The sequence below is a fragment of the Balaenoptera physalus genome (assembly GCF_965194825.1).
Source record: "Balaenoptera physalus genome assembly, chromosome: 19".
Lineage (NCBI taxonomy): Eukaryota > Metazoa > Chordata > Mammalia > Artiodactyla > Balaenopteridae > Balaenoptera > Balaenoptera physalus.
This window is the reverse complement of record NC_138900.1, coordinates 31,600,194-31,625,613: the sequence shown is the minus strand read 5'-3', so window position 1 is coordinate 31,625,613 and position 25,420 is coordinate 31,600,194. Positions and strand designations below refer to the sequence as shown.

The following is a 25,420-nucleotide window of genomic DNA, read 5'->3' as shown; positions in this document are numbered from 1 at the left end:
GATTGCAGGCACCTCCACCACGTCCAGGGTCTACTGAGTTGCAGGCTCTGCTACCATGGGAGTAGGGGGAGGGGAAGAGGGTAGCTGGGGTTGCAGGTTCCAGTAACGTTGGTTCCCTGTGGCTGCAGGTGCCACTGCAGCCAGGAAGCTGGTGTTGTATGGCCACCTCCCCTGCTGCTACCAGGTTCTCTGGGGTTGCAGGCTCAGCCATAGAAGCAAAGTGGCAGAGATCACAGGCAGTGACTCTGCTGTTCCCTGAGTGCTGCCTTCTATTTGTGTTCCAGTCCACCCACCTTTAGATATACAGATGTCTGCAATTCTCCAGCATCCTGGTCTGTTGGGCAGAGTTGAGTTATGGATGTTTTACTGGTTGTAGACTGAAAGGGAGAGACAAAGGTAGCACTTGGCACCATCATCTTGCTGACATCACTCCTTTTCTCTGTTTTCTTTTAAAAGCTTTATAGTTTTCACTCTTACATTTAGGACTTTGATCCATTTCATGTTAATTTTTTAATATGGTATAAGATAAGGGCCCAGCTTCATTCTTTTGCATGTGAATATACAGTTTTCCCAGGACCATTTCTTGAAAAGACTGTTCTTTCCTCTTTTAATAGTCTTGTTATCCTTGTCAAAAATCAATTGACTGTATATATGTGAGGGTTTATTTGAGGGGCTCTTTACTCTATTCCATTGGTCTATTTGTCTATTCTAATGCCAATACCACCTGTTTTGATTACTGTAGCTTTGTAGTAAGTTTTGAAATTAGGAAGAGTCTTCCAACTTTGTTCTCCTTTTTCAAGATTGTTTTGACTATTCAGGGTCCCTTGAGATTCCATGAATCTTAGAATAAGTTTTTCTATTCTGCAAAAAATACTTTTGGAATTTTGATGGGAATCACAATAAATCTGTGGATTGCTTTGAGTAGTACTGTCATCTTAACAATGTTAAGTCTTCAATCCATGAACCCAGGATGTCTTCCCATTTATTTGTCTTCTTTAATTTCTTTTAGCAACATTTTGTACTTTTCATTGTACATCTTATATCTCCCTGGTTAGATTTATTCCTAAGAATTTTCTTCTTTTCAATGTGTTGTAAATGTTCCATTTGTTCCGTGTTAGTGTGTAGAGATGTAACTAATTTTTATTGATTTTGTATCCTACAACTTTGCTAAATTAGTTTATGTGCTCTGAATCTGTGTGTGTGTGTGTGTGTGTGTGTGTGTGTGTGGTCTTTTAGGGTTTTCTACTTGTAAGATCATATCATCTGCAAATGGAGATAACTTCATCATTTCCCTTCCAATTTGGATGCTTTTTATTTCCTTTTCTTGCCTAATTGTTCTGGCTAGCACTTCTAGTACACTATATTGAATAGAAGTGAAAGTGGACATTTTTGTCTTGTTCCTAATCTTAGGGAGAAAGCTTTCAACCTTTCACCATTGAGTATGATACTAGCTGTAGGGTTTTCATATATAGCCTTTATCATGTTGAAGAAGTGTTCTTCTATTCCTACTTTATTGAGTGTTTTTATCATGAAATGGTGTTCAGTTTTGTCAAATGCTTTTTCTGTTTCACTTGAGATGATCATGTGGATTTTTCCCCTTCATTCTGTTATTGCGGTGTATTACATTGATTGATTTTTGTATGTTGAACCATCTTTATGTCCCAGTTGGTTATCATATTAAAATGTTGCTGAATTCAGTGCCAGTATTTTGTTGAGTATTTCTGCATTGGTATTCATAAGGGATATTGGTCTATAGTTTTATTTTCTTCTAGTATCTTTGTCTGGCTTTGATATCAGAGTAATGCTGGCCAATAAATGAGTAAGAAGTGATCTCTCCTCTTCAACTTTTTGGAAGAGTTTGAGGATTGGTGTTAATTTTTCTTATGTGTTTGTTAGAATTCACCAGAGAAGCCATCTGGTCCAGGGCTTTTCTTTGTTGAAAGGTTTTTGATTACTGATTCAGTCTCCTTGCTAGTTAGAGATCTATTGAGATTTTTTTCTTTTTGTTCAGTTTTGGTAGTTTTTGTGTTTCTAGGAATTTGTCTGTTTCATCTAGGTTAGCCTTTTTTTTGGTATACAAATTGTTCTTAGTATTCTTTTCTAATCCTTTGTATATGTGTAAAATGTACACTAATGTCCCAACTTACATTTCTGATTTTAGTAATTTGAGTCTTTTTAATCTCTTTTTCTCTTTTTCGTAGTCATTGTATCTGCCTATTTTGTTGATCTTTTCAAAGAACCAAGTTTGGTGGTTTTTATTTTCTGTAGTTTCTTTTTTCCTCTGTTTTATTTATCTCTGCTCTAATCTTTATTATTTTAATGCTTCTGACAAAGGCATGGAACTTTTAGTTTAGTTTGCCCTTTTTTTTCAAGTTCTTTAAGTTATTGATTTGAGATCTTTCTCCCTTTTTTGTCTTCTTTTTTTAACGTAGGCATTTATAGCTATAAATTTCCTTCTTAGCACTGCTTTCACTGCTTCCCGTAAGTTTTGGTATGTTGTGTTTTCATTTTCATTTGTCTCAAGGTGTTTTCTAATTTCCCTTGTGATATATTCTTTGACCTATTGGTTGGTTAAGAGGGTGTAGTTTATTTTCCACATATTTGTGAATTTTCCAGTTTTCCTTCTGTTATTGATTTCTAGTTTCATTTCATTGTGATTGGAAAAGATATTTTGTATTATGTCCATCTTTTAAAATTAAGATTTTTTTTTGGCCTAACATATGGTCTGTCCTGGAGAATGTTCGATGCACACTTGAGAAAAATATATTCTGTTGTTGTTGGGTGGGGTTTTCTATACATGTCTGTTAGGTCCAATTGGTTTATAGTATTGTTCAAGTCCTTTATTTCCTTACTGGTCTTTTTTTTTTGTCATCCTGCTCGGCTTGTGGGATCTTAGTTCCCTGACCAGGGATTGAACCCAGGCCCTTGGCAGTGAGAGTGTGGAGTCCTAACCACTGAACCACCAGGGAATTCCCTCCTTATTGATCTCCTATGTGGTTTTATTCATTATTGAAAGTGGAGTATTGATGTCTCCAACTGTTATCATAGAACTGTCTAATTTTCCCTTAAATTCTAACAATGTTTGCTTCTTATATTTTGGGGCTCTGATTTTTGGTCCATATACATTTATAATTATTATATCTTGGTGAATTGACCCTTTTATCAATGTACAGTGTCCTCTGTCACTTGTAACAGTTTTGACTTAAAGTCTGTTTTTGTCTGATATAGGCATACCTTGTTTTATTGCACTGCACTTTATTGTGCTTTATAGGTACTGCATTTTTCACAAATCGAAGGTTTGTGGCAACCCTGAGTTAAACAAGTCTATTGGCACCATTTTTCTAACATTTGCTCACTTTGTTTCTCTCTGTCACGTTTTGATACTTCTCACAATATTTCAAACATTTTCATTATTATTACATTTGTTATGGTCATCAGTGATCTTTGATGTTACTATTGCAAAAAGACTTGCTCAGATAGTGGTTAGCATTTTTTAGCAGTAAAGTGTTTTTTAATTAAGGTATGTACATTGTGTTTTTTAGATATAATGCTACTTGTGCACTTAACAGACTACAGTAAAATGTAAATGTAACTTTTATATGCACTGGGAAACCAAAAAATTCATGTGAGTACTTCAATACCTGCTTCATTGTAGTAGCCTGTAGCCAAACCAGCAATATCTCCAACATGTGCCTGTATTTGTATCACCAGGCCAGCTCTCTTTTGGTAACTACATGTATGGAATATCTTTCTCCATCCTTTTACTTTCAACTTAATTATGTCTCTGGATCTAAAGTGAATCTCTTATAGAATATCATATAGTTGGATCTTGGTTTTTTTAATCTTTTCTGCTAATCTCTGCCTTTTGAATGGAGAGTTTAATCCATTTACATTTAAAGTAATTACGAATAAGGAAGGACTTATGCGATTTTGCTGTTTGATTTCTGTATGTCTTAACAGCTTTGTTATCCCTTATTTCCTTCATCACAGCCTTCTTTTGTGCTTGGTTGATTTTTGTAGTGACACATTTAGATTTCCTTCTGTGCATGTCCTTTAGACATCTTCCTTGTGGTTACAATGGGGATTTTGTCTTTTTCTGATTGCCTAAGTCTTTAAAGGTATCTTTACTGTTTTATGAGCATGTGGGAACTTTTTCATATTAAAGGATGTTGTAACTCATGTGTAGATACACTGACCCAGCTTACAAGTGGAGAAACTTTGAGAACAGATTTTAGAATTCTTCCCTTAAACTCTTGGTAATTCAAGTGAACAAATCCTCACAAGGCAAAATGGTTTGCTGCTTTTGTATCTCCTATAAAAGTACAAGTGACTTGTCAGTATTTCCTAATAATTATTTTGTTGATTTTGCTTATTGTAAGTGCAGATCATATTGCATTAGCTTGACAAAAAACTGCTTTTACACCATCATGTTTTTGACTTGGTTTTGAATGGCCCTTAACTTTAATCTACATTTGGGCAGAGCTGATTAGCCTGTTTAATGGGTTCCTTTCCTCACAGTCATCTCCTATATGAAGAAAACTACCATTTAAAGACTCACCCAGACTTCCTGGATACACTTGCATGTGTATGTTCCCATCACATATATTTTAAAAAATAAGTGGTATATATTATCTATTGTCCTCATGAGACAAATGTTTTAGCTTTTATGTCCTGACTGATGAGTATGGTATAATGGTAAGCTATATGATTTTTGCAAATCCAAAGTTAGTAAATATTTCAGTATAACAGTAAGATATTATCAGATATTTTTCTTGAGAAATTTGGGAATTACTAATTTTACCCTTTACTTATAATTTCAAAGTATTATAGTATTATTCCTTGGATTCTATATTAAAATCATGATTGTGTGTGACCATATACAGTCTTTATTGTAGCTGAACTCTTCTATTTTTAATTTTAAAGATCTTTTTGAATTACCAGGTGGTCAGTTGGGTTATGAAGTTAATTTTAGCCAACCAGTCTTCCTACCTGCCTTCCATTCATTTATTTAACTTTTACAATATGAAGTGTTTGCTATGAAGATACAAAAATGGATGATACAGTCCCTGTCCTAAAGGATCTTACAGTCACTTGAGGTGACATATATGCAAATGAAGTAAATACAGGATTGACGATGACAAAGACCATTTAAGACAGAAAACAAAGTGCTTTCTTATTAAATATCAAAGTTACTTCTAGTGGGCAGCATTGTTTATGAAGCAAGTAGTCCTTGAAGGAAGGTCCTTTGGGTTTATCCTTGAGGGTAGGTAGATTTTAGAAGGTAGAAATGTTAATTGAGGTTATTATTCCAACAGAGGTACTATAATAAAAAAGGTATAGAATCAGAGCTAATTTGGCCCACAAGAAGTAGTGGAAAGGAGAACAGAGAGAATTGAACCAGGAAAGGTAGATTAAAGCTAGAACTTGAAGACCTTTAAACTAAAGGCTTTATTTAGACAGGCATTGGGGAGTTTTGAAGCATGTTATATATACTACAAAAAGATATAATCAGAGCTGTACTTTTATTGGGGCATGGAGGCTACTTAGGAGGTTACTTCCATGATTGAGGTGGGAAACCAGGAAGGTCTGAACCAAAGAAGTGACAGTGAGGAGAAAGAAGAGTTGTGGAGACAGACTCCACAAGGATGCAAAGTGACAGAGTCACTTTTTGGGGCCTGACTGACTTGGAAAATGAAAACTGAATGGATAAAAGGAGAAAGTGTTGAGTTATTTGGGGTGTAGTGAATTCCTCAAGCATTGGGAAATGTCAAGAGTTCAGCAGTGGTATTTGCCACAAGTAGACTATGCTGTTGCTTTTTATCGATCTATAGATATAACCTCAGTTTGTTTCTAAAAACTGTTTTATTTTGAAAACTTTTCAAACTTGAAAAATAAAAAACAACCCTACAAAGGCTGTTTCACTGTTTCAAATAATTCAAATCAGCGCTTGATACAAAGATGCAGTTAGCAAGAAAGCCTTTTAGCCTTCTTACTTTTTCCTCAGTACATTTACTCCCAACATCTGTACCCATGCTGTCCAGTACAGGGTCCATCAGCCACATGTAGCTGGTGAGCACTTACGATGCAGCCAGTCTACATTAAAATTGCTATAATTACAAAAATAGATCCCAGATTTCAAAGACTTGGTATGAAATAAAGAATGTAAAATATCTCATTAATAATGTTTTATATTGATTACATGTTAAAATGATAACATTTTGGATATTGTTTCAGGGCTCCCCAACACCACCCACATGTTAGGTGATTTGCTAGGACCAACATACATTCGTCCTAACAGCTAAGATTATTACAGTGAAAGGATCAGTAAGGGAAGAAGATTGTCTGAATCTGGAGAAGTCCTTTCACAGGCCTCATTATGCTCTCTCCTTCCCAAGTGGGACACACTGAGTATGTTCATTTCTCCAGCAACCAGAAAATGCAGTAATATGTACAATGTTTCTGCCCAGAAAAGCCCGTTTAGAGATTCAGCACCCAAGGTTTTATATTGGGAGCTGTTCACCTAGGCACTGTCTGCCTTGCGTATACCGAAATTCTAGATTCACAGAAGGAAAGCAAGTATTTGGCATAGATGACATTGTTAACACACTCTAGGCACCGTGAACCACCTTATCAGTCAGGGAATGGAGGAAAGCCACGTTCCCAGATGCCAGCTAAGGGCCAGCCTTGCACACAGACCCTTCTAAAGGTAGCAGCCTTGGTCCTGCTGCATTAACTTTTTGCACAGATATATTAGGTTAAATAAACTATCAGTAGAATTAATTCCACCAGTTTATTTTTAAAGACTTTTAAATATGGCTACTTGTTCTTGACTCACATTATATTTATTTTGGCAGTGGTCTAAACTTATATGTAAAATTCTTCTCTAACGTGTTTTAGCTGTTTTCTCTATAAACACTGATGATTTCTCTTTAATACAAATCTGATAAGTAAACAGGTGACAAGCCTCCCTCAAGTGATATCTTTACACTAATCACTAAAGGTCAGACTAATTGAAGGCTGCAGTAGACTTAGCTCCATATCCTAAATGTAGCTTTATTACCCAAGAAGAAAAAGAAAACCTCCCCTCCAAAAAAAGTGTGTGATCAAAATAAAGGATTTTATGAATTTTTATAAAACAAGAGTCCCAGTTTAAGAATGTCCATTTGATAAGCACATTTGAGAGCTCCAAACAGTACATTTTTACATGCTTATCATTCATTCAAATTGTTAAACTCTTGTTCTTCTCTAAAATGTTAATGATTTGTAATTATTATTAATCCATCCATGAAAATATTTCTGAGGAGGTTTGTATAAATGGACTAATTCTGCGTGAGAGATTCACTTCATTTCTACTCATTGTAGATTGCAGATGTGACTAAAATAGTATAACTTGGCTAAAATGAGTGATATAGAATAGCAACCAGGATATGTTTGACTTCTTCCCAAGCACTGAATACTAATATGTACCTCACTCTTTAAGAAAGGGAATGGTTTTAGGAAAGTAATTTCCAGGACTAGAACTGTGAAAGCAGCAGAAGATATTTTTGTTAGAATAAATCCATAGTGTGATTTTCAGTGACATACTGCCCTACGGGTCCCCTGCAGGCTTAATTGAAGGAGAGAACCATCTTTCACCATCATTGCCACATCTCATCAGAAGTAGAGGGAAGCTAAAATCCTAACCCCCTCTTCTCTCCCACACCATGACCCATAGTGAGTAAAGGGGAAAGGAGAAAGTCCTCAGGCTGTAAGTAGAGAGTAGTTCATAACTGGCAGTATTTTTGCTGTTATCTTTGTCCCTTACTTATAAAGACTTATAATTCAGCCATTTTATATAGTTCTGAACTGAAGCATGTCATTAGCAACCCATGTTAATAACTGATACTTTGATTCTCATTATAAACAGCTATGCTTGTCCTTTGAAAATCCATAAAGCTTGATACATTTGTAATTTTAAATATACTTCACATTTCTACAAAATGAAATCTGACAATATCAGTGCTGCTTTCTAATTGCTTTAAATAATGTGGAGAACAGTTATAAAGAACTCTATGATAAAAAACTAAGGGTATTTTCCACTCACTGTTCAATAAGAAACACTGCAGAAAACCTGTCTTTTTTGCCACTTTTGGAACTATGAAGGGCCATCAAAGTACTGTCACATAATGTTCTGTTGATAAACTTTAAGAGCTGATGATAGTTTGACTCAGAAAATCAGAATACCTAGAAGCCACAGTGCTGTTTATAACTTCACTCACCCTGTCTTGAAAATAGCTTCCCGTCTCTGTATCCGCATTTGTGAACTGGATAAAATAGGTAAAATAAGAATTCAACATGTAATATGATATAGTATATAATAGAATTATGGTATGATATATAAACAAAAAACAGAAAACTCCAGTTTTTAGAAATGAGGAATTCAAAAAAGCTATATGTTCTCTAGGACACTTGTTATATTTTAAAGTACACACATTTGTGTAATATGATTTTATGATAAATATGACACAACAGAAGTGGGTACACTAGCTAATTTTGTACTTGAATAAAATACCACCATACATCTTCATTGGCTTTTCTATCCTTAATCTAACAGCTTATGTATGTAACTAATACTTATTGTCCTTATGATGAGCTTTGAGACCATTAAGGTTTTTTAAAGAATTATATCAAATATGAAATTCAATGGCATATATTCCATATATCTTTACTGTTTAAAACATTTTTTTTTGAAATTCCAAAGAGTGCTTTTTTTCCCTTTTTGCCTGTGGTAATCCATTCATCCATCAACAGACATTTGGGTTGCTTTCACCTTTTGGCTCTTGTGCATAATGCTGCTATGAACAACAAGTATCTGTTCGAGTCTCTGCCTTCAATTCTTAAGAGTATATACCTAAAAGGAGAATTGCTGGAGCTTATGGTAACCTATATGAATTTCTGAGGAACTGCCATAGTATTTACCACAGCAGCTGCACCATTTTACATTTCTACCAGCAATGCACAAGGGTTCAGTGTCTCCACGTCTTTGCTAACATTTTCTTTTAACATTTTGAAAACATGTACCAGGCTATGGCGCAGTGGTTGAGAATCCACCTGCCAGTACAGGGGACGTGGGTTCGAGCCCTGGTCTGGGAAGATCCCACATGCCATGGAGCAACTAAGCCCGTGCGCCACAACTACTGAGCCTGTGCTCTAGAGCCCGCAAGCCACAACTACTGAGCCCACGTGCCGCAACTACTGAAGCCTGAGCACCTAGAGCCCGTGCTCCACAAGAGAAGCCACCACAATGAGAAGCCCGCACACCGCAAAGAAGAGTAGCCCCCGCTCGCCGCAACTAGAGAAAGCCCGTGCACAGCAACAAAGACCCAACGCAGCCAAAAATATATATATATATATATATACCAGGCTATATACTAGTTTCATAAGAACCATGGGAAATACAGTTGACCCCTGAGTAACAGAGGTTTGAACTGTGCAGGTCCACTTATACATGGATTTTTTTCAGTAGCAAATACTACAGTACTACATGATCCATGGTTGGTTGAATCCACAGATGAGGAACTGGCTATGGAGAGGCCTACTATGGGACATGAGCATCTGCACGTTTTGGTGTCTGCAGTGGGTCCTGGAACCAATCCCCCTCAGATACCAAGGGATGACCGTATATTCATATTGTCATTACACTAAAAACAGTCTTTTAGCGCCCAACCTAAGTGCAAGTTTACATGAGTCAGCAACAGAGAATATTGGCCTTTGTCTTATTGTTTGTGTAGTACAGAGTGTGTTCACAAAAAAGCCTTTGAGGTAAGATATTGACTTTATAAGAGTAAATGTAAAATAAATCAGGATGAGTTGTAATCTGTATGCTTTCAGTTCTTAGCAACAAAGTTTCCTTTTTTCCTACAGCTCCCTGCACAGGCAGCACTTTCTTTTGCCATAGCAACATGTGCATCAATAATTCTTTAGTCTGTAATGGGGTTCAAAACTGTGCATACCCTTGGGACGAAAATCACTGTAAAGGTGAGTCTACTGGCAGAGGCCAGCCTTTTTGAGAGAGGAGTGTCCATTGCCGTTCATTAAGAAAAAATTAAAATGTCCTTTTCTACAACTGTGCTTGGCATAACTGCTTTGGCTGGAATAAACACATATAAAATAAATGTTCTCCTTAATAGACCTCTGGGATGTGGTAAAAGTGAAGAAAAATATTTATTCTCAACAAAAGCATTTTTTTTTATAGACTGTGTTTTTTACCTTAAAGTTGTTCAAAAGTCAATCATGGTATTTCCTCCCCTTATTTTCTTGGTCATTTCTATTGTAAAGATACCTTATTCTCATAATAATTTAGATTGTAACCTAGAGTATTCTTATGTTTTAAATTAAACGGAAATACTATTTAATAAAAATCAGCTGATGGATTCAGTCTTACAATGTAAAAACAGACTCATTATAAGGACTGCTTTTTTTATTCCATGAATTTCCTCTGCTATAGTTCCAGTATATACTCCCTGGAAGATAAATATGGCTTGTGGTAATACTAGTTGAATGTCTACAAACTGGTTATCAAATCACTGTTTCAGTACTAAAGTTTATCTCCCTTTTATTCTCCCAAGAGTTCAATAAATATCTTACTATAGAAAGTTAATGTAATCTGATATGGCTATCTTAAGTACTTGAGAGAAAGTATTTTCAGGTAATCATTCAAAAACAGTTCACCATGATAACATACCTGAGTGGGTTAGTCAGATCATTTTCGTTCTCTCTTGCTTATGACCATCAGTAGAAATACTATAGGTATACTCAAACCTACCATAGAGCAGAAAGCTAAACTTGATAGAACAAGGGTATTTTGTTTTGGCGTTTTCTGTATTCATGTATTACTTTGATTTGCAAGCTATGTATTCACGTACCTTCTGAGTAAAGAACCAAGTCCTTTTCCTTTTTCGTAGTCTGTCTAGCTGCGTTATGATTGGTTAGTTTAACCAGAAGTCGTAATGGGATTATTTTGTTTAAAAACCTAATTTTAAATTGCATTTTCTGTGTTGTATTTGAAAAAAAATACAGAAGTGTTCTGCTTTACTTAAAAATACTTTACCGATTTGTGACAGGACTCATGAACGAATTTTAAAAGCCTCATCGTTTTTCTTTCTCTTTTCTGCAGAAAAGAAAAAAGCAGGACTGTTTGAACAAATCACTAAAACTCACGGAACAATTATTGGCATTACATCAGGGATTGTCTTGGTCCTTCTCATTATTTCTATTTTAGTACAAGTGAAACAGCCTCGAAAAAAGGTCATGGCTTGCAAAACTGCTTTTAATAAAACTGGATTCCAAGAAGTGTTTGATCCTCCTCATTACGAACTGTTTTCACTGAGAGACAAGGAGATGTCTGCGGACCTGGCCGACCTGTCGGAGGAACTGGACAGCTACCAGAAGGCGCGGTGCTCGTCCACGGCGTCGCGGTGCATCCACGACCATCACTGTGGATCGCAGGCGCCCAGCATCAAACAAAGCAGGACCAACCTCAGTTCCATGGAACTTCCCTTCCGAAATGATTTTGCACAACCGCAGCCAATGAAAACATTTAACAGCACCTTCAAAAAGAGTAGCTACACTTTCAAGCAGGCACATGAGTGCCCTGAACAGGCCCTAGAAGACAGAGTAATGGAAGAGATTCCCTGTGAAATTTATGTCAGAGGGCGGGAAGATTCTGCACAAGCATCCATATCCATCGATTTTTAATCTTCTACTGAAGGTGACGTTAATTATTAAGTATGTACGTATGTAGCCTACAGAACACCCATCCTGTCTTCAGCAGCCAGCCCTTTCCTCCTGTCAGAGCCAGGAAGGTCTTCATTTCCCGTGAACCCAACGTAATGGTGAAGTTTTTATTATCTCAGGCAGTCTATGTATGTTAACCCAACCTAGGAACTTATTCCATTCAGTAAGAAACAAAAAATAAGCCTCTATTGCTCAGTGTCCTACAAGCAAAGCACCAGTTACATAGTAGCGTTTGGAGAGATGAAGGTGTTGCACCAGGCTCAGCGGCCTGCCGGTCTTAGCAGCAGGAAGACTGCTCCGGATTGATACAGCCCTGTCAATGTTTTGATCCCACAATAAGTTTAAAAGTAAGATTTTTCTTCACATTCCTTTTATTTTTGTCTTTTCTCTGAATTTAATTTGTTTTATAAGCCAGTAATTTTACCGTTTCTTATATAAATGGTTCATGTATCACACGTATTTCAATATAGGCATTTGTTCTAGAATTTGTCAAAATATAACTAGTTACTGTGATAAGTGCCAATTAAGACACAGAGTTGTGTTTCGTCCATCTGTTTCTTCTTGACTAGTTTCTATACTGCTGCCTTTTAATTACTGGATCCTTAGTCTTTATTTTCTGTGATATGATTTAGCACCTTTAAGTCATATTTTGCCTTAGTTATATTACATGAAAAAGTTTCATAATCCTGGGATGTATGCACCATTGCCAGTTATACCTAAAAACTTGACAGAGATTAAAATTTTTAGAAATGCTTTGAAATTTCCCAAGTTTTATCACATTCAGTGATAGCCCATTCATTCCTGTGAGCAAAAAGTCATTTAATGCATTTTGGGGGAGGCCTATCATTATATTTATTTCCACTGTTTCTCATTACTAGATCTGTGTTTTTTATTATTTTTATAAAAAGATTATTTCACTCCCTTTGTATTGGTTTATCTTGTAGGATATGGTAACCAAGGTTGTATGAGAGTTAAACGAAAATGCCTAAGAAACTGTATAAGCCTTTAGATTGCTTCTTAACTTGGGACAATACGTTTTTCTAGTTCTTACCAAGAATAACAATTTCCACTTTTTTTTAAACTGCACTTTTGACCTTATTTTTTTTAATGGTATATAAACAATAATTTATAAACATGATATAAAAACTCATTGTGTTTTTTTAGACTTTTGATATTATTTGATACTGTACAAACTTTATTAAATCAAGATTAAAGAGCTACATGACAGATTTCTTTCAGTGTTTGCATTAGCGACTTTGTATACAAATATGCTGTGATGGAACTGTACGCTATAATTTATTGTAAAGACCTTGGTAATGTGTACATAAGCGTTTGTTTCCTCTTGTTATTGCATTTAGTTTATGATAAATTTTTCACTGTGTGATATTTATTGTTCTAAATCACTACACAAATCTGATATTAAAATATACATTGTTACATGATTCTTCAATCATGTTATTTATGGCACTGAGATTTTCGATCTTAAGATATATATGGAAAGGAATCCATTTATTGAATTATAACTAAAAGATAAATTCTCATTTTTGATATTTTTTGTAGTTAAATTCTCAATGAAATGAGAAATTAAAGTTTCACTGGATTTCATTGATTTTTTAAAAATATCACATCTGTATGTTTTCTCAGATTAATGAAAACTGTGACCTTAAACATGATACGTGTATAATACTCCTTCAAAATGCTTATTATATCACATTTTTTATTTTTTAAAAAGTATATACTATCCAGAAGATAGGAAAGCCTACAAATAGTATTGTCTTGATTTAAGTTTTTTTAAAGTCAGCATAATTTCCTGTTTTAAAAATATAACTTGGGAAGGTAAAAAGACTTAACGAATGTAGTATTCAATGAACTAATGAACCAGAGCCAGATTAGGTAGCTAAATTCTTTCAGTAGCTGTTTGAATAGGCATTTTAGTAGGTAACACACCACACAGTATTTAGTAAATCCTTAATAAAATAATAACTGTGATCTCATTCTTAATGATAATGAAAGGAAAATTATCATATTTTCTATGTAAAATTATATCCATTAAAAAAAATATTAAATCGTCTTTAACATCTATAGTAGAAAATAATACAATATGCTTAACTAGTCACTTGTAGCTATATTTTTATTTTTGAAATTTGTACCTTGCTGTCTCTTAAAAGGGTATGAAGAGGCCTACAAAATACAAAGCCTTTAAAGAAGACATTTAACATTAAAAAAGCACAGAGGTACATGATTTCAGGCAACTCAGCAAAGCTTGGACAACAAATTTGATTCTAAATTTTCTTGCTGCTAAAACAAATGAAATCTTTGTTTTTCATAGTAGAAAACTCAAACTTATCTGCAAGAGGCTAGTTTTCTCTTAAATTAAAGAAAGGAGGGTCTTCATATTGAACGACATTTCCTCATAATTTAAAGAAAATGCAAAATACAGAGAGAGGCCATAATGGTAAATCTTAACCCAGTGAAGGCACATCTCAGTGTGGTCTAGGAACTAAAGAACCAGACGATCAATAGCTAAGCTAGCCTGAGACTGGCTTATTATTTTATTTTATTTTATTTTGAATTTTATTTTATTTTTTTATACAGCAGGTTCTTATCAGTTATCTATTTTATGCACATCAGTGTATACATGTCAATCCCAATCTCCCGATTCATCACGCCACCACCACCACCCCCGCCACTTTCCCCCTTGGTGTCCATACGTTAGTTCTCTACATCTGTGAGACTGGCTTATTATTATTCATTGAACTATGGGTGGGTATTAGATCTCATTTATTTCTTAGTCAAACATTTGGCAGTATATGATATGAAGAGAATAGAATGAAACTAATAAATTTTAGGCGTTATTACCAGAATAATGCTAATTGCTGTATATATAGTCTTTCATCTTTGAGGTCAATGAGAAAACTTTGCAAATTGTTTACTAATGTGAAAGCCATAAATTTTAGTAATTTAAGAAGAAATTTAGCCATCTTGTGGAAGTTATTACACCCTTCAGAGAGAATATAATACCCAGTGTTAAACATAGAACAAAAAAGGCAAATCTGGAGGAGAGAATATCTTCAATTCAGAAGCAGCATTAGGTGCACTTGTACAGCACTGTCATTTGTGACACCATTGATCCCAAATTTAACACAAGGTATCAATCCCCAAGTGCCCTCAAATTTCAGGAAACCTACTAATCCCAACATCTGAAGTATGTAGGAATAAAGTATGATGTACCTTTTGTGAGGGTAAATGTTCACCCCAAAGGTTTAACAAAAAGCAAAGGATTTTCCACGTTTCAAATCACAAAAGAGATAAGAAACACTCCTTTTATTTTGACTTGTTAACAGCTTGTGTCAGTGTCTTTGTCATGTTTCATATGATTATTAGGCATTAAAAGAACCTCCTAAATGCCTGAACATTTTTATAGTTCTGCTGTTGTCTGGTGAGGATGCTTCCTGGTTTCAGGGGTGTGTCAACTGATGAACAGGATAGGAAAAGCCTAGTTGTGACTACAGGAATAATTCTCAATCAGAGAATAGTAAGCTGTCTTACAAAATGGTGTCTGCTGTATTGTTCATGATCAGAAAGAACCTTGAGATTTTGGTTTTTTTAAGATCCAAGAAAGATTATCTGCTCCAACTTTATTAATGAGAAGACTGAAGCCCAGAGAAGAGAAGGCAGTGCCCACATCTCAGAGCTAGTCCAGCGCCCTTTCCTTGCTTTCTGCCCTCTCCCTGCTTTAGCTGACTGTATGTTTTAAAAGCCACTCTAAACAGCAGCCCAGATGTTTCATGTAAGGTTGTCAATTACTCTGATTTAAAATGTAATTTATTCTACAACAATTTCTTTCAAAGCATTATATTTTACTTTTTTTTTTTTCCTTATGTAACACTTTGTTATTCTACAATTTTGTTGCCATGATTTCTTGGCACCTGCAAATTCTACAAGACAATTACTGTGAATTCTTAATAAACAATGTTTGTTAACAATTTATATCCTTGACACTGGACAGAAAGAGCTTTCAGTGTTTTGCTTTTGTGATCTTTTTTAAATCTAAAGGAAAAAACGTATACTCTAGAAATTAAAACACTTGTGTGTGCTGTATCTCTTGAGTTTGGAGAATGATTTGAGTTCTGAGCTAAATAATATGACAAGTTGACCTCGGATATCTTTTTTTAGCTTTCTGCAAAATCAGTTGTCCATGTTTTATATACCTCTACTAATAACAAACTCATAATTCTGAATTTGCTTTTTTTAAAGGAACTTTTCCATATATTTCTGTGATTGGTTTAATGACTACAAAAGCCCAGGAAGCTAATGACTGGGGTGCATGTTTAGTATGTACTGTCTTGAGTATATCCTTTTGAAGCAGTGATTTTTCTTTTAGAGGTGAACTTCCAGACCATATAAGACTTCTCATATGCTTAATACTCGATTTGATACATCACAGTAAAGAATTTGACCCTTGAACTGGGAATAAAACTTGTGTTTTGATTTCCTTGCTTGCCTCAATTTCCAAAGTCTCTAGAAGTCGCAAAGAATCCTAAATTCCTTCCCAGGCAAAGTTGGCATTTCCTGTCCGGTCACTTCCAAACTAAAATAATCATAGTTACGATAAAAAATAAATGCATCCTCAGGCTATTTCACCATTTTAAGTTTTCCAATAAATCTTCAAGTGAGGAACTTAAAAAAAAAAAAAAAAGAATAAGATGGTCTTAAGTTGCCTGCAGTATCCAGGCTGCTGCCTCCGGTCACTGAAGTGGCCCTGAGATCTTCCACAGAGTGGGCTGTCAGAACACGTCCTTTTGAGGTACACAGCCAAGCTTAGTAAGGGTGGGTGAGTAGACCTCATGAAAGGTGTACCCTGAGGAGAAAGCAAAGGAAGCCAAAAACTCTTGAGTCTTTCAGTCACACAGATCAAGGAGCAAAAGGAGAAGAAAGGTAGCTACCACTGGTCTGTCTCCGCAAATAGTTACAGAGCAATTTTACTTTTTGTGTTATTTAGGATCAAGAAACAGCTTTTATCTAAAAGTGGTCTCACCCTCCAAGCTTTGTCATACTCTGTAACATCTGGTGCTAGCAGGCCACTTGAGCCGGTACCTTCTTTATTGAAACATTTTGAGTACCTGCTGATTGCTAGAAGGAATTTGGAATTTCCACCAAAAATCTAGGTTTTGAACATGCTTTTCAAATCTTGTTCTATTCTTCCATTGATGACATTGTCTAGGATTTGTATTAAGCTTTGTATTAAGTGGTGTTTCAGAGAAGCATTCACAAATTTTGAACCCAAAAATAGTCATGTGAATCGTAGGGGAGTTTTCTCTACCTTTGAGTAACTCTATCAGTCTGTTACGTGTAACGCCTCAGAAGACAATTTAGCTCTGAAAATGTGCACAAGTAACTTGCTGAAACTGACTCAAATATGTGGCCTCTGCCTTTCACATTCATAGTCTGAAGGTAACCTACTTTCTCAGTCATTAGTTTTTAATATAAAAAAAGAAAGAATAAAGATTTAAATAAGTGGTAGGAGGCTTCCAAGATAGCGCCCAGCAATTCCTACCTCCCGGTATTCACAATCCTCTATCATCCCCTGTCCTTGAATGTGAGCTGGACCTAGTGACCTGCTTCTAATGAACAGAATATGGCAAAAAGGACACGTCTCTCCTGAGATTAGGTGACAGAAAGACTCTGTCTTCTATCTTGCTCACTATTACTCTCGTGCTTTCCTGCTCTGATGGAAGCCAGTTGCCATGTTCTGAGATGCCCTATGGAGAGGCCTATGTGACAGGAAACCAGGGTTTCCAGGCAACAGCACAGAGGCCCCCAGTCCAACCACCTGCAAAGAAGTGAATCCTGCCAGCAACACATGACTGGCTCTGGAAGAGGTTCCTCCCCCCACTGGAGCCTTGAGATGACCACAGACAACACCTTGATTATAGCTTGTGAGGGACCTTGAGCCACACCCAGATTACTGACTCAGAAACCCAAGATAGTATATGTTGTATTAAGCTGCTAAACTTAGGGGTAATTTGTTACGAAGCCATAGATAATACGGAGCTAGAAAAGACAATGGCATGTCCCAATTTCACTCCTGGGGTAAAAGTATTGACGGATTCTAACATTATGTTTGCAGAACTATCAGTGCAGTGGGCACATCTTGAACCTGGCAGCATGGAATGAGGAGAGCTGGTCTTCCCCTTACATGAGTACCTGTCAGCTATTTTAGCCTCCCCAGGCACAAATAAAAACACTTAACTAAATCCATTCTCTCTCAAGTATGGCAAAAGATACTGAAATTTGATTCTGCATTTGAAATGTAAATAAGATTACAATTAAATCCTAACTCTCGAATAGTGCCCCTTTTAAATCACTCATCAAGTCTCCTTTGAGTAAGATGAAATTATCTTATAATGAATAGAGGATAAAATTCTATTCAAATTCTATATAGTATTCCCATAATTCAGTCAAAATCTTTCATATTTCCAATCACATTAACACTCAGTTTCCTAGACTGCAGAGCTAGTTATAGCTCTTTCATTACTCTACTTGAAAAGGTGATTCTTGGGAAAACTGATTAAGAAAGCAATGGAGCACACCCCCCCCACCCGCAAAAGGTTGAGGGAACTGCACTGAGAAATACAAATCTTTCATGTCCAGAACCACTCTACCCCTAAAATGAGAAATGTAGCCAAAACATTTCAATACAGAGATTTTTTCTGTTGTGATGAAAAATAAATAGATTTCCTGGAAGAGAATGCTCATTTTTCCTTTTTTGTTTTGTTTTGTTTTGTTTTGTTTTGCTTTGCTTTGCTTTGCTTTGCTTTGCTTTGCTTTGCCTTGCTTTGCTTTGCTCTGCTTTGGTCAAAATGATCAAAAGACCAACTCTGCAAAGTTTTTGTTTTCTGAAATTGTTTTCAACAGCTGGCTGACAGCCACAGCTACCTGCTACAAAGATAAACTGTATCTTTCATTGTATCTGTGTATAAATATTTCCTTTGAATTTGAAGCTGCTATTGCTGACATTGTTTTGCCCTGTGGGTAGAATTGTATCCTAAATGACTTTCTAATATGAATGCGTCAAACCTTAGCCTCTAGAAGTAGGATAGTACCTGTTGCTTTGGCAGCTCCACCTTATACCCTGATCTCTGCAAGAGAGGCGCCGAATGAATCTCTAGTCTTCCCATCCTGCCATTTTTAATTGCTAGATGGCAGGCAGTGACTGTACTGCTTGAAGCTTTACGTTGTTTTTCTGTGGGATTGGGAGAAGTGCCTGCCTTTCCACTAGGAGCCTTGTGGATATCCTCTCTGTCATTTAAAATAAGCATACCCACACATGCACTGTCCAAAAACTGTCCTCTCGTGCTATCGCTACCTTCTTTCATGAGGATCCAGTGTTTTGTTTTGTTTTCCCATTACCCACAAATGCTCACACATTTTTAAAGGAAATTCTACAACACCAAACCAGGTTCTCTGAAGAAACTCCCAAAGTTTGTCCGTGAAAATGAGGGACCTTCCCTGACTGGTGCAGGTCAGTGCTAGGCTGAGAGGTGTACAGAGAAACTGTCTTTATCAAAAGCCATGTCTTAAAGGATGTGCCAGGGAATGCTTCTGTTTTAAGCTGACACTTTCACCTCTCCACCCTAGAAAAACAGCTCGCTTCTCTTCCCCTCATCAGATAGGCAAAGAAAGTGATTGCCCACTTTTTAATTGTAGGTTTACATAAACGCACAATTCTAGAGCATTGATTTTTTGGGCCGTAATCTCCACTTTAACACACTGAGCTGCATTTGGCGGCATGCCAGATGTGTAAAGTTGGAATTTAATGACATTTCAGTAGTAGCCCCAGAATTTAGTACAGTACCACTGTCGAATACTAATATGCCAGTAGCAAGAAAACAAGAACAGAAACAGCTTCTTTCTCAGGTACCTTTTTTGTCTTTCTTGGAGATGGGGAAACTGATAGCAATTAACAATTTGATGGAAACTTCAATCTCGTAAAGAAACTCCAGTCAAAAGCAACCCATGGTAGTCGCTATGTTCGGGGAACTTTATCAATGAACCAAAGGTAAGTTCATTTTTAATACTTTACAGTGTTAATTATACTGCCTATTTATGAAGTTTGTGTTTTTCCTGAAGATGTTATCAAGCACTTTTACTTTCTGAAAATAATTATGGACATCAGAAGTATTGTGAATGGCATCACCATGTGATAACATCATTTCTGCTTCCCATGACTTACAAAATGGAGTTCCATTTCCTTTTAATTAGAGGGGAGAGTGAGAAAATCTAATTTTGAAAAAATGAATTTTCTTATCCTAAAGAATGGGATTTCTCGAACTCAGCACTGTTAACATTTTGGGCTGCGTGATACTTCGTTACAGGGAGACAACTTTGTGTATTGTAGGATGTTTAGCAGTGTCCCTGACCTAGACTCCAGCAGCACCACCCCCATTTATGACAACCAAAAGTGTCTCCAGATATGGCCAAATGTCCCCTGGAGGGAGGGGTCAGAATCAGCCCAGGTGAGAAACACTGCTATAACGAGATTAAAGGGTTTCAAAAAAAAAAAAACAACCAAAAGCTGTTGAATTCTATTTTAAAGAAATACTTCAGCTACTCAGCCATAAAAAAGAATTAAATTTTGCCATTTGCAATAACACGGATGGACCTGGAAGGTATTATGATTAGTGAAATAAGTCATACAGAGAAAGACAAATACTCTGTGTTATCACTTATATGTGGAATCTAAAAAATAAAGCTACTGAATAGGGACTTCCCTAGTGGCGCAGTGGTTAGGAATCCGCCTGCCAATGCAGGGGACACGGGTTTGATCCCTGGTCTGGGAAGATCCCACATGCCGCGGAACAACTAAGCCCATGTGCCACAACTACTGAAGCCCGCACACCTAGAGCCCAGGCTCTGCAACAAGAGAAGCCACCACAATGAGAAGCTTGTGCACCCCAATGAAGAGTAACCCCAGCTCGCCACAATTAGAGAAAACCCATGCACAGCAACGAAGACCCAACGCAGCCAAAAATAAATAAATAAATAAAAACTACTGAATATAACAAAACAGAAACAGACCCACAGATATAGAGAGCAAACTAGTGGTTACCTGTGGGGAGAGGGATGAGGGAGGGGCATAACGGGGGTAGGGGATTAAGAGGTACAAACTACTATGTATAAAATAAATAAGCTACAAGAATATATTGTATAGTATAGGGAATATAGCCAATATTTTATAATAACTTTAAATGGAGTATAATCTATAAAAATTTTGAATCACTATGTACACATGAAACTAATATAATATTGTAAATCCACTGTGCTTCAATTCAAAATAAAGAGGGACTTCCCCGGTGGCACAGTGGTTAAGACTCCACACTCCCAATACAGGGGGCCCAGGTTTGATCCCTGGTCAGGGAACTAGATCCCACATACATGCTGCAACTAAGGAGCCCTCCTGCCGCAACTAAGGAGCCAGCGAGCCACAACTAAGGAGCCTGGCTGCCGCAACTAAGTAAATGCAGTTGATTTTTGTGTATTAACTTTATACACAAGCTTGCTGAACTCACTTATTCTAGTGGCATTTTATAGATTCCTCTAGATTTTTTATATATGCTAACATAACATCTGTGAATAAAAGCAGTTTTACATTATGTATGCATTTTATTTCTTTTTCTTGCCTTATTACACTGGCTAGGACCGTCAGTATGATGTTAAATAGAAGTGGTGAGAGTGGATATCCTTTTATTGTTTTTTGTTTTTTTATTGTTATTTTATTGTTTTTCATCTCAGGGGAGAAAGCATTTAGTCTTTCACCATTTAGTATTATTTAGGTACACATTTTTCATAGATGCTTTTTATCAAGTTGAGGAAACTCCCTGTTATACCTAGTTTGCTAAGAGATTTTCTTTGTATAGGTGTTGAATTTTATCAAGTACTCTCTCAGCATCTATTGAGGTAATCATATGGTTTTCCTCTTTTTTATATGATAAATGACATTGATTGATTTTTCAAATGTTAAATCAACCTTGCATCCCTGGGATAAACTTACTTGGTTGCAATGTATTACACTTTGTATATACTGCTAGATTTAATTTCTAATACTTGTTAAGAATTTTTGCATCTACATTTATGAGGAATATTTGTTTGTAAGCCTCATGATATGAGTTGGGAGGTAATTTACTTTCTCCTGCATTTCCTAATTTTCCATAGAATTGGTATTTCATCCTTAAATGTTTGTTAGAATTCACCAGTGGAGCCATCTAAGCCTGATATCTTATTTGTCTGAAGATTTTTAATGGGAAATTTATTTTTTAAAATTGAGATAAGGCTGTTTAGTTTTCTGTTTCTTCTTGAGTCCATTCTGGAATGCAAGGAATTTGGGCACTTCATTTAGGTTGTTGGTTTTTTTTAAATTTAATTAATTAATTAATTTTAAAATTTTTGGCTGCATTGGGTCTTCATTGCTGTGCACGGGCTTTCTCTAGTTGCGGCGAGTAGGGGCTACTCTTCATTGTGGTGCACAGGCTTCTCATTGTGGTGGCTTCTCTTGTTGCAGAGCATGGGCTCTAGGCACATGGGCTCAGTAGTTGTGGCACAAGGGCTTAGTGGCTCCGCAGCATGTGGGACCTTCCTGGACCAGGGATCGAACCCATGTCCCCTGCTTTGGCAGGTGGATTCTTAACCACTGCACCATCAGGGAAGCCCTAGGTTGTTGATTTTATTGGCATAATATTTTCTTATTATTCTTTAAATATCTGTAGAATCTGCTGTGATGTCTCCACCTTCATTCTTGATAATAGTAATCTGCATCTTTTCTCCTTTTTTTAAAATCAGTCCAGCTAAAATTTACAACTTTACTGATCTTTACCAAGGCCCAGCCTTGGGTTTATTTGATTTTCTCTATTATTTGTCCATTTTAAACATTTTATTGATTTCTACTTCTGTTGTTTTGTTTTCTTCTTTCTACTTAATTTGGGTTTATTGTTATCTTTCTAGCTTCTTAAGGTGGAAGTTTTATTATTGGCTTTATACTTTTCTGTTATTACCAATGTTTCTATCACTGATTTCTAATTTAATTCTTTTGTGGTTAAAAAACACATCCTATATGATCTCTGTCATTTTAATTTATTAAAACTCATTTTATGACCCAGCATATGGTCTCTCTTGGTAAACATTTCATGTGATATTTAAAAGAATATATGTTCTGAAGTTGTGTGTAGTATTTTAAATCTTAAAAAAATCAGAAAAAGAAGCAGATTTTATACATATATGTGTAATGTTCTAAACAAATATCATTAAATGGTTATAATCTTCATTACATTATTTAAATCTTCTACATATCTGTTGCTTTTCAGTCAATTATTAAGACAAGTGTTTTGAAATCTCAAACTATAACTTTAGACTTACCTATTTCTCCATTCACTTCTGTCGGTTTTTGCTTCATGTAGTTTGAAGTTCTGTTGTAAGCATACTCATTTAAGATTGTCTTCTTGTTGAGTCATTATAAAACTACCCACTTTGTGCCTGACAGCATAACCACTATAAACCTGTACATTGTAACCCTGACAATGTCGACCATTTACATTTAATGTAATTATTTTTGTGGTTAGGTTTTAATTTACCATCTTCCTAGTTTCCTGTGTGGCCCATCTGTCCCATATGCTCTTTATTACTTTTCTTTTTTCCTGACTTCTTCTGTATTAGGCTTTTTTCCCCCATTATTCCATTTTTATCTTGACTTAATGGCTTATTAGCTATTACAGCTTTGCTTCTTTTTTAAGTGGTTTGCTGTAAGGTTTTCAATATACATCCTTAACTTATACAGTCTATCTTCAAATAATTTTATTTCACTTCAGATGTAATGTCAGAACCTTACACCAGTAGGTTTCATCTTGTCTACTATTATTGTTATACATTTTAACTCTACTTAGACCATAAAGCCCACAATACATTGTTATCACTTTTGCTTTACGAAATCAATTATCTTTTAAAAAATTTTTCAGTGAAGGGAAATCTCTTATATTTACCCACATATTTACTATTTCCTGTGCCCTTTCTTCCTTTTTAAAGATCCAAATGTCTGTTTGATATCATTTTCCTTCTGCCTGAAGAATTCCCTGTGCCATTTGTACTACAGGTCTTATGGCATTTGTTTGTCTAAAAAAAGTATTTTTGGAAAACATGTTTGCTGGCTATGTAATAATTCTAAGTTGACAGATTTTCCTTGTCTTTTAGCATTTTAAAGATGGATTATTATTTTCTTCTGGCTTGCATTGTTTCTGACAGGAAGTCTGTGGTCATTCATTGTTTCTGTTATATAATGAGCCTCTTTTTCTGACTGCTTTTAAGATTTTTCTCTCTATCACTTTATCATTGCATTCTGGTGGGGTCCACCACCTCTGCGGACCCCATGGAACTCTAGAGAGGCCCAGCAGAGCATCATTTGGAAGTCTTGGTTACTTTTCTGTTTAAATATGACTAATTGACTCATCTGTAGTAAAGTTGTCACAGTATCATTTACATTTGCAAATGCCAACAAATCAAGCCAAAAGTCTGTGTGGGCACCTGCACATTACTGTTTATCTATGTGAATATTAAAAAAATCCTCTGCCCAGTGTTAAAGAAACACAGAGTCTGACAATAGTTAAAGCAGTAAACACACATTTTATTCAGGGACTATTGCAATAGAGGAAAAGAGACTTCAGTGTAGAACTGGGCTCAACTCCAAATACAGCATGGAATAGTGGAGATTTATAACGAAGGAGCAGGTTGGGGTTCAGTGGATGAAAAATTACTAAAAGGAAACATCAAGGGGAAGGGGAAGTCCTATTCAACAGACTTAAACAGTATTCTTGGTGAGGGCAGGGCAAGGTGATCGGACATCACCTGGGGAATGGTGGGGATGTGAGGAATTTGATCAGAGATTGAGGGTGATCAGATATCAAGGATGGAGGAATTCTCTCTAAACTAGCTGAGAGCGATTCTTGCTACAACTGGGTGATGCAGGCCCAACAAGGACAGATACCAAGGTCAGGGCCTAGAGATCTTAGAGGAGACTGAGTAAAGTTTAGTTGAGGAAGGAGCCTCTGTCACCAACAAGAGCAGATACACATCTCCTCAAGTGCACACAGAACTTTCTCCAGGATAGACCACGTGCTAGGCCACAAAACAATTCTTAACAAATTTAAGAAGATTGAAATCATACAGACAATCTTTTCCAACTGCAATAGAATGAAACTAAAAATCAATAGCCGAAGGAAAACTGGAAAACCCACAGAAATAGGCAAATTAAATAATACACTGTTAAACAACCAATGGGTCAAAGAAGAAATCACAGGAGAAATTATAAAATATCTTGAGACAAATGAAAATGAGAATATAACCTACCAAAACTTATGGGATGCAGCAGAAGTGGTGCTAAGAGGGAAGTTCATAGCCATAAAAGCTTACATTAAAAAAGAAGATCTCAAATCAACTATCTAACTTTATACCTCAAGAAGCTAGAAAAAGAAGAACAAACGAAACCCAAAGGTAGCAGAAAGAAGTTAATAATGAAGATTAGAGCAAAGGTAAATGAAGTAGTAGGGAAAAAAATCCTCTTTTATTTCTTCTTATGAATTTTGTGAAACTAAAAACCTTA

At 36.1% G+C, this 25,420-nt stretch overlaps 1 protein-coding gene across 3 annotated transcripts in view; it reads left to right on the top strand.

Moving 5' to 3' along the window:
• The window catches only part of NETO2 (neuropilin and tolloid like 2), a 73,469-nt gene extending 57,199 nt beyond the window's left edge, over positions 1-16,270 (top strand). For all 3 annotated transcript variants that reach the window (XM_082437718.1, XM_082437717.1, XM_082437716.1), the window contains 2 exons: positions 9,904-10,017; positions 11,156-16,270. In XM_082437718.1, coding sequence (XP_082293844.1) covers positions 9,904-10,017; positions 11,156-11,736 — 695 coding nt within the window. In that variant the 3' untranslated portion in view covers positions 11,737-16,270. The remainder of the gene's footprint in view (positions 1-9,903; positions 10,018-11,155) is intronic.
• The last annotated feature ends 9,150 nt before the right edge of the window (positions 16,271-25,420 follow it).